General features: G+C 35.7%; 1 protein-coding gene across 1 annotated transcript; it reads left to right on the top strand.

Moving 5' to 3' along the window:
• Positions 1–8,320: 8,320 nt before the first annotated feature.
• Positions 8,321–9,837, top strand: LOC149138435 (cationic peroxidase 1-like). The gene is made up of 4 exons (XM_089449465.1): positions 8,321–8,519; positions 8,595–8,797; positions 8,903–9,068; positions 9,349–9,837. The coding sequence occupies exons 1-4, from the start codon at positions 8,321–8,323 to the stop codon at positions 9,732–9,734; spliced, it is 954 nt and encodes a 317-aa protein (XP_089305591.1). The 3' UTR covers positions 9,735–9,837.
• The last annotated feature ends 709 nt before the right edge of the window (positions 9,838–10,546 follow it).

The raw sequence follows: 10,546 nt of genomic DNA, 5'->3' as shown, positions 1-10,546 counted from the left end.
CATTACCATGGTTCCCTCATACCATCAACTAATACCATGGGCCCATTACATTATTATTAACTACTTGTGGTCCCTTACATGACATGGGTTAACCACCTTATTTATTACTATGGCCCATCCCATTATTACATTATTACCTTGGGTACCTCCCTTGGTACCCCATATTATCCCCCCTAGGTATATAACACAGCACATGAACAGTTACAAGCCATCGATCTGAGTTCGATCGCACATTGCATTTGGGAAATACCTTTCTAACTCATGACCGATGACTATCTTACTATTTCCATTTCATATCGTCTTTTTTAATATAGTCACAAGGTTTCAATTCAGAAGCCTTTTCGATAATGTGACCTTCTAACAATGCGACTGCTCGACCCTTCATCCCTTACCTATATTCACATAGTCGTGAAATTATATTATATGATGCTAACTCCATATGTGACCCCTTATCTATGTGATTTGTGATCTCCTCTTGCAATTCACTAACTGTCGCTAGTCACACAGTTACACTAGCACAATATTGAGCATTAGTCTCCATTGTGACCTACTTTACAAAGCATCGATGCAACCTGTGACTTCTAAATATGTATTTTACTCAATTTCCCTTAGTCGCGCCTATGCATTTTTCAAATTTATTCCCTTTTCAACCACCTCTCTGAACCACAATAAAATTACGACCTGTCCTTTTGAAGTTTTGCACGACCTTCCTCACAGTTTGAAATTACGAATTTCTTTGACAATCCAAATTTCAACCAATTGATCCATTCATGTTGTGTTTGTGATATTTTATCCATGTTTTATGGTTTTTATTCATTATAACCTCTTTGTCTTGGGATCACATCTTTGAAATGCCAGGTGATGTTGATTTGGATTGCATCAGTTTTTCATCCTTCTCCAAAGAGATGGCACCACTGGTGGGCAAGATTTCTTGCAGGGGTTCGCGTAGGATTTTAGCTAGGGCAGAGAGTAACATAGAAGGAGTCGTCGATAGCCCACCTACTCTACCAATTTATGGGAACATTGCCTGCAATATCAAGACAAAGTTTACTTGGCGGGAAATCTACTGAGTTTGCTAACCAAGATATCCCTAGAATCAGGGAAGATTGTAGAGTATATATCAATATTAAAAGGTATTGGCTACATAATATAGTTTCACATCCGCTGGTACTCCCGTGTGCCGACAATATTGATTGGATATTGCATTATATAGAGAGTCATTGGGCAAACAAGAGGCAATATGGAGAGGTTTTGGCATGTTTTGTTGTTGCCAATATTGTTGACTATTACAAGCTTCTTGAATGAGAAGAGTATTTCAACACTAGATGGCTGGCATATTTAAATAAAACTATCAAGGATACCAAAGACATATTGAAATCATGGTGGTTAGAACCCACCAAATTTAGGGTTAAAGAAGATTATATCTATAAGATAGAAGGCCTAAGAAAAGTGTATCAATTGATGGTTGTTAGGATGAACAAATTGTACAGAAGAGTAGATGTAGATACTTTCCTTGGAGCATGGGTTCTTGTGATTCGCACAGTTGCCACTATTCAAATGGCCAAGAATCCGGAGAAAGGTAAGCCATCAAAATTTTACATGGAATTTTATCTTATGGATGCAGTTTGTGCAAGGTTTCAATTTAAGGTTGGAGTTTGAAATGGACCCCAGAGGTACCAGAGCCAGTACATATTTACTACAAGTGTTTTTGGAACCCAAGTTATAAGGCTTCATTTGAAACTGTTATGAAATCTTTTATTTCTTTGTTATATCAGGCACTTTTCGGCCATGACCCACCTTGTATTACAAAGTGAAATCGGAATACCCTTATCGAGGTGGCATATTGGTTCCCTATTAGGAAAGAAACACATATTAGAGTCTTTGGCACAAACAAGCCTCCTCACGCTCTCCTAATGATAGTGATAGATAAAGTTCTCTTGCAAGAAATGTGTTATCAGTTGACCACTGGATTATCCAAAATATTGGTAAAGGGTAAAAAGGGATTGTGGTATGTGTTCCCTTTAACAATTGGAGCACTTTAGAGAATTCCAAAGAAGTTGAAGTAAAAGTTGAGGAAATGACATGTTTCTATTTTGTCGGTTTAAGTCTTCGGAAGTATGATCCAAAAAGTATTGCAACATCACATCATAAATAAATGGGTTTTGGGTGGTCCTATAGACATTCTAAATGAGATGAAGAAGATAAGGTCAAAAATTCTATAATGCTTCTAGGGCATTGGGTCCAGACGAGCAAGAAGAAGAAAAATCAGATGATGAAGACAGAGAGGGAATGAGCCTCAACGACTGAAAACATTTGCTTAAAAGGAAGAAAGGGAAACAAGACAAGAACGAGAAACAAAAGAAGAATAAGAATTACCAACAGGGAGAAACTAATTTAGAACAAGACAAAGACCTAGAGGATCAACAAGAAGAAAGTAATTAAGAAGGAAACCTAGAAAAAAGGAATGCGACAATAACTTATAGAAAGAAAGAAATGAAGAGATAAATAGAAGAGGAGCAGAGTAAACATGAAGATGAAGAAAGGAGACAAGAGGAACAACATCTCAAGAAACAACAAGATGAATAAAATTGAAATAAGTTGGAAGGGGAAGAACATCTTAAGAAAAGGGAGGAAGAGCGAAGAGCATATGAAACACAAAAAAAGAAGAAACAAGAAGAGGAAGAAATGAGAAAGAGGCAAAAAGAAGAGGAATTAAAAATAAAAGTTGGGGAAGAACAAAGAAGTAAAGCCGAGGAAGACAGGAAAAGGCACAAAGAAGAGGAAGCCAAAATAAAACAAGAGGCTCTTTCTAAACAAATTGAGTAATATCTACTTAGAGAACAACAAAGCAAAACAATAAATGATCAACAGGCACAAGGACCCCAGATGTAGCAAGATGTCCCTCCTTTGGATATCCCACCTTCTACTCCAATTACTGGTGGACACCTTCCCCTACGAGAATTGGGTTTCCCACAGGAGGAGGAAGAAGAGGTGCTAGATATCACCAAGCTTACTTTTGATCAAATTCAATGCAAGATAATGCAAGAAAGGAAAAGGTGTTATGCAAAGAATCTGACTAAGCCAATATTTGTGGTCACAAAGAAAGAGATTGTCATAAACACCACCATGAATCTGGAAATGGTTTCATCAACTGGAACTGTATTCGTCACTACCACATAATTGAATATGAGTAGATTGAATAGAAAGGTTGTTGATATGCAAGCCAAGCTTGTTGCTTCTGAACAAAGAGCTACACAATTGCAAAATGAGAACTAGGCTTTACTTGTGACTCATTCAACAAGCAAAGAGTTATGAGCATCTATTCAGGGAGAGGTGACAATATTAGAAGATACCATGAATGTAGTTTACTAAGAAATGATGCAAGTCGTATCAACTTTCCCAACTATACATGAAAAACCTAAAGAAAGAGGAGCAATGCTTAAACTAGCCATAACAGACATTAAAAGCCTGCATGAATGGACCACTCAATATCTGGATGCACCAAAAACACTCCCAAGAAAGGATTGGATAACTACAAAAGATGTTAAACTTGTAGTTCGTATCAAGGTCCATTCACATGACAATTTTACAAAGGATGTAGACGAAGTTTTAGCTTCATATAAACATTTGTTGAGTGGGCTAGAATCTTTGATTCATGTGCATAAGGTCCCTTCCATTGGTACATTGGGTGAGCTAAGGTCACAGGAGGAAATCCAAGCATTTCCGAGTCCTTTTAAGCAAGTTGTTACTATGGAGGACTTATAGGTTACAAAGGAAACAATTGCCCAATATGTGGTGGAGCTTGCAAGGATGTATACTAAGTTCATGACCTTATCAAATCAAGTAAAGATGAAGAAATCCACTATGTTGCTAGATTCCCTTGAATGCCTTCACAGACACGAAGACGAGCAACAACATAAGGTCATTAGTATTGCAAAGGAGTACAAGCTTTGGCACACATACCAAGCACAAGAATTGCATTTGGATGTCCTAGAACTCTCAATTACTAGATTAGCATAATAGGAGCATTTATTTTCTTCATGTAATGTGTTTGTAGTAGAATAGAGGCTATGATACAATAGAGAGTCATATGAGGATGTGAAAGGTCATGGGGTATCTCAAGAGACATGGATAGATGAAATGTCACCACATTTTCTATAAATATGAACTCATGGCTCATTGTAATGGAATTTTTGTTAGGGGACTCATTTGTGCATATTGTTTGAGAACTAATAAATCTTTTAGTGAATGCAAGAAGTGATTTCATATTTCCACTTATGGACTTGATGGACTTCTCATGTGATGGTGCTATGTATATTTTAGCTTAATGTTTCAAGTTTTATGAGCCTTAGCATGCAATTCCTTCATGTGTGATCGAGCATTTTGGGATTTCTCTTGGGGTGAATGGATAGTATATGATGTGTTTACTTTGTGTTTATGTCAATAAACTATTTATTGATTTGAGCATTATATTAGTGTAGGATTGTCTACTTATTTATGTTTTCATGGTTTTATTGATCACGAACTTATTCATGGTTGATAAACTTATGTTTTTAACATGCATGGGTTTGATTTGAAGCTTTGCTAACACTATTTCTCTTGAGATTCATGCTTTAATATTATGTTGTTACTATTCATAGTGTCTCATGTGTTGATTTTCATAAGTTGCTTACTTGCATTTGTTAAAGCTTTATTTATTCTCTAACTTTAGCATCTCTTTTGTCTAGAGAAAAACTCAACCAATGTGATGGCAGTTGGGTTTATATAGTGGATGGGATCCCTAAACCAAACAATGTAGAGTCTAATTAGAATTCTGCACCAGGGATATCCCCTAAGTGTTGGTGGAACATTCTAGCCCATCAACAACATGCTTATCACCATAATGATTATTTTTATAATTAAAAAAAAGAAACATGTAATTCTTTCTATATTTATTACAAAATTAATATATAATATTTAAAAGATGTAATAATATATAAAATATTCCACATCTATTTTAAAATTATTTTAATATCAATTACATATAAAATAATTGAAAATAAATATTTATTATAAATAAAACATTCCAATAATCTTAACAAAAGGAAGATGTATATGTCTTTGATATATAATATCAAGAAGTGGTGTCATCTTTTAATATGAAATTGATAGAGTTTTTTAAGTTCAAATATATTATGAACCAGAAAGAAGAAGATAAGTTTTTGAAGTGAAATGTTTTTGAAATTTATTAAGATTTAAAAAAGAAATCGTATCTGAATTTTTAAAATACAAACTAAATAAAGATTACTCTTTGAAATTCCAGTAAGGAATTTGATGCATATTAATGCCATGCAAGTAGAAACTAAATAGAAACGCTATTGGGAATTCCTTTACCAGTGAGTCCTCCCGAGGTGTTTGGATAAGCAAAGTATAAGGGACCTGAGCGGGACCACACCTGTTCTTCAACTTTTCTGCAGCATCTTGGTTTCGCTCTCTTATATTTTTCTCAATCTCTTTCAGCTTCATACCGAACCGTTCAAAAGCTTCTGTTGCACGTTCATCCCCACTCCATTCACTCGTGGCTCTCTGTCCTAGATATACCTCGTCTGTGGAGTGCGTGGATAGAATTTCTATCAACGCTATGCCCAGTGTCGTTTGAAATTGGTTGCTTATTGTTCTCAGCAAAAACAAGTCCGGATTCTGCACCAGCTCTGAGAATTCTTCAGACCCTTCTTCTGGGATTAACCTTCTGCTGATGGTGGGCCGATTTGGCATGTATCCTGCGTATGGGTATTGCCCGAAATTAACTGCAGCGTGAAGAGCAGAGGCCAGCCATATGATTGTTGTTATTGCTTTTTCAACAGGCTAGGAAGGGAATGAAGGAGGCGACGAGAGTGGCAAATAGAGATTGGAGGAAGGGCAATGAAGCAGCGGCAACCTCCATTGTCGGACTCGGTGTTTCTGCCTTCACCTCTGCGACTTCTGCTGCGCCCACCATTATCATCAGAACGAGCAAGAGAGCTGCAAATGTGTAGTTTTCTGCAATTGTCGCTCACACCCACAAGGTTTCTCTCTGCGAACATTCAGAATGTAACGAAGGACAAGCTTTTTCGAATCGAATCTCGATGGTCGAATGGAAGAGGATTTCATTTCAAAAATTAGGCGCACAACTCGATTTTGAAATCCTGGCGGCAATACCGAATTTGAAATCTTGGGCGCAAAACCTAATTTGAAATCCTACAACATTCAATGCGAATCTGCAATAATAAATTAGAATTACTGCCATTGCGTGCAAACAATATTAAGGCACGTTCCGTCGGTATATGTATGGTGAAGCCGCTAGGCCCGATAGCAAGCAGGCTGGTTAGCTCTCGCGGGTTATTTAGGTTTTTTTTTTAGCTTTTTTAATTTTTATTTTATTTTTAGGGACATGACCAAAATTTTGATGATTGATTGAAGGCTTTACAAATCAAAGTGAGTTGTAGAATGAGCTTTCCATCTCAATTATTATGTTTGTACATATTTTTATATTTCTTATACATGACCAAAATTTCAACTTTGATTATTAACTAACAACCTTATAAATGGCAGTGGGTCTTAGAATGAGCCTTCCAGCTCAATCATTATGTTTATATATTTTTATATTTCTCTTATATTCTATATATGATAAATAGATATATTTTAATTTTTAAAAGATTATTTATTCTCAACCATATATTTTTATATTTCTCATACATGACCAAAATTTCAACTTTGATGATTGACTAACAACCTTACAAATGGCAGTGGGTCGTAGAATGAGCCTTCCAGCTCAATCATCATGTTTATATATATTTTTATATTTCTCATATATTCTATATATGATAAATAGATATATTTTAATTTTTAAAAGATTATTTATTCTCAACCATAAAGTTTGATATTATTATGTCAAAGACAAATTATTATATCAAAACTCATCATATAATTTTTAGGAATTAGTTTTGGGTGGTAAAGATAATAATATTTTCCAAACATTAAATATACATCCAATTAACATAGCTTTCATTCATTACTATACTTAAATTTGAAAAAGCATCATCATATCCTCTTATATATTTTTAGTCGATATGAGATAATTTTTTTTTGAGATTATTTAGTTCTAAAAAAAACTTTAAAATTATCAATTAAAACTCATCATATTATTTATAAAAATTAAATGCTCATAATAACAAGGATAACAGTATTTGCTTCCAAACATTAAAAATACACCAATTAAATTACTTTTTCTATTCTTATGTTTTATTTATAAAATTTTAATTCAAAAATTTAAAACCTAATTTTTATCTTTCTTTACATATTCTTGTTTTAACTCTTTTAACCAATAATATTAAATTTTAAATCCTAATTTTTATCTTTAGATGTTATAGTCTGAACTCTTTAAACCAATAACCAACCATTTTTTTATCTTTAGATGTTCTTTTTTAACTCTCTAACCAATAATTTCTGAACTCTTTAAACCAATAACCAATTATTTTTTATCTTTAGATGTTCTTTTTTAACTCTCTAACCAATAATTTTTTGGCTTTCATTAAAGTCTTATCTTTGGTACTCTTCAATTTTTAACTCTCTAACCAATAATTCTTTCTTTACGCTCTTTTCAACTCACTAACCAACAATTTTTTTGGTTTTCATTGATCTCCAGAATCGAAATCTCATCTATGTTCTCTTTTTACTTCTCTAACTGATATTTTTTGGGCTTTCATTTGAACTCCAGATTCGAACTCTCAATCCTTAACTCTCATTTTTAAATCTTAATTTAACCGGGAAAACAACTGAACTAAACTTACCCATCTAAGTCTGAAATCTTGAGCCCTTACCAATAACACCAATCATAAACCCATATTGAGCCCTTACCAACAACACCAATCATAAATCCCTGAAGCTTCACCGAAGGTACTGGTAATGGAAGGGCTTCCAAAGTTCCCCTATATCCCATTATCGAGTCACTGGGATGCCAGATTGGATAGAATGTATACAGATTTTAATCTGCACATGCTTGTGGGCCAGAGGCGTTTGAAAATTTTGGCATGTTGGAGCACTTCGCACATGCCATACATAATTGTTGGGCATAGGCAATAAGTGCCCTCACTCTTTTCCATTCCAAAACGACTTTATATCATTTTCTGGTTGTCTGTCATCTTCACTCCATTGCAAAAAGATATCTCCTTCGTCGACTCCCACTTGTAAAAGAAGCTCCCAATTCTGAAGTCTGCCTACACCGTCCTCCCACGTTCATTTCCATTTCTCTTTCAATTCTATTAAATTCCACTGTATTGTATTTTCTGCTCGGTTTCTAGGCATGAAGAGAATTGTCATAGTAATGTTGATTATATGCTCCATTATTAACATCGTGCATGGGCAGCTGACCTCAACATTTTATAACAAATCGTGCCCGAGGGCTCTGTCGATAGTGCAAGCCGCAGTTAAGCAAGCGGTGGCCAGAGAGAAAAGGATGGGGGCATCCTTGCTTCGTCAATGTAAGAACAAAATTCATAACTGTGTCGTTGGATTTAGTTGAATTGCGCCATCTCAGACCCCTTTTGATTTATCTGCAATCTTGATTTTTTGTTTGGGTTTTCTACAGGGTTGCGATGGCTCTATACTGCTGGACGATAACTCGACGTTCACTGGAGAAAAAACCGCAGTCCCAAATAATAATTCCGTGAGAGGATTCGACGTAATAGACACCATTAAAACTCAAGTGGAAGCAGCCTGCAGTGGTGTCGTGTCGTGTGCAGATATCGTTGCCATCGCTGCGTGCGATTCAGTCGTCGCAGTAATCATGAATTCTTTTCTTCTCTTTTCCATTTCTTTAACTTTAGTAAATACAACCGCATTTTTCATCACGTTTTTTGGGTCGTGTATGATTGCAATTTGTTAGCTGGGAGGCCCAACATGGACAGTACTGTTGGGAAGGCGAGACTCCGCGACTGCGAGTTTAAGCGCTGCAAACAACAACATCCCGGCTCCCACTTCCAATCTCAGCGCACTCATCTCATCTTTTCAAGGTCACGGTCTTTCTACCAAGGATCTCGTAGCACTCTCAGGTAGAATATCACTCATGCTATCATTTTTCCATCTGATTGCCTTGTGATTTGTGAATTGTAATTTTCTGCAAAAATTTTTTACATATTAATTTGTAACAGTTGCTATGCAATTTATAAGATTTTTTACCTATTAATTTGTAACAGTTAATTTTATAATTTTTATCAAAATTAAAATTTTATTATTTTAATCAAAATAAAAAGAAAATTCACACTAAATTGGATCTCTCTAAACTCACAATAAATCGGTATTTAAAATAAATCTATACCGGTATTACTGCAGGTGCACATACAATTGGGCAAGCTCGGTGCACTGTATTCAGAAGTCGCATCTACAACGAATCCAACATTGACGCTTCGTTCGCCACGTCTGTGAAGGCAAACTGCCCAAGCGCTGGTGGGGACAGCACCCTCTCGCCTTTGGATTTGGCCACCCCTACCAAATTCGACAAGAACTATTACAGCAATTTGAGAAACAAAAAGGGACTTCTCCACTCCGATCAGCAGCTTTTTAATGGAGGTGCTACAGATTCTCAGGTCACTACCTACAGCACTAGTCAAAACAACTTCTTTAGGGACTTCGCATCTGCCATGGTGAAAATGGGTAATATCAAACCCCTCACTGGTACCAGCGGACAAATCCGCAATAACTGCAGGAAGTCTAATTAAGATCTGGCTTTACTATTGCCTCCATACTTTTCGGATTATTTTTTTAACAGCAAATTAATAAACTATGATTCTATAAGATTATGTGCAGGGTTGAAGGGAGCACCTGTGATGTTGAAATCTAATGCGCTCTCATTATAGATTTCGAAAACTATTTCGGAAATCTTATAAAGTATGTTGCAGAGAATTGAGTCGACTATGCTTGTGGGAAACTATTTGGGAAATCCTATAAAATATGCAGCAGAGAATTAAGTCGATTGTGCTTCTGAAGCCATGCCCTTACGTGGATGTGTGTGGGCAATAAAGCTACTACTAAACTACTACAGGCGAATGTGTGTAGGAATTCAACTATGACCAAATTCCTCCTCCATAAATATTGGAGATTTGTTAATTTCCACTTAATAATGCAAAAGCAAACTTTAGCTTATAATATATGCGCTTCCGATTTTGATGTCGCATCTTCACTAAGTGGGAGATAGCGTTGTTGCTTCAATGAGAATCTTCACAGCAGCTATAGGGCTGTTCTTTTGCGCTACACATCATATAAGGGGTTGTCTTTTTTCTCTACCAAAAAGTAGAAGTACAGTTGTATTTTTGGGCGAGTCTTATTTGTTTTGTTACAGAGTTATAAATGTTTGGGGCAGTATATTCTTGTACGATAATGGATTTGTTTAGATTCAATTGTGGGTATATATTGCTTTTTTCGCTGGCTCCATAGCATAGTAAATAAGGCTTGCAATCTCTTTGGGTATTGAATTTTTGTGTTCTGTCATAATAATGGAATGGAGGTGTATTTCTAAGTTCTTAGTGTTAAT

The sequence above is a fragment of the Pinus tabuliformis genome, chromosome X (genome assembly GCF_031772625.1).
Source record: "Pinus tabuliformis cultivar Carrire ecotype Pingquan chromosome X, CPIR1, whole genome shotgun sequence".
NCBI classification, from domain to species: Eukaryota; Viridiplantae; Streptophyta; class Pinopsida; order Pinales; family Pinaceae; genus Pinus; species Pinus tabuliformis.
The sequence above is the reverse complement of the archived record's forward strand: the minus strand, read 5'-3'. Positions and strand labels throughout refer to the sequence as shown.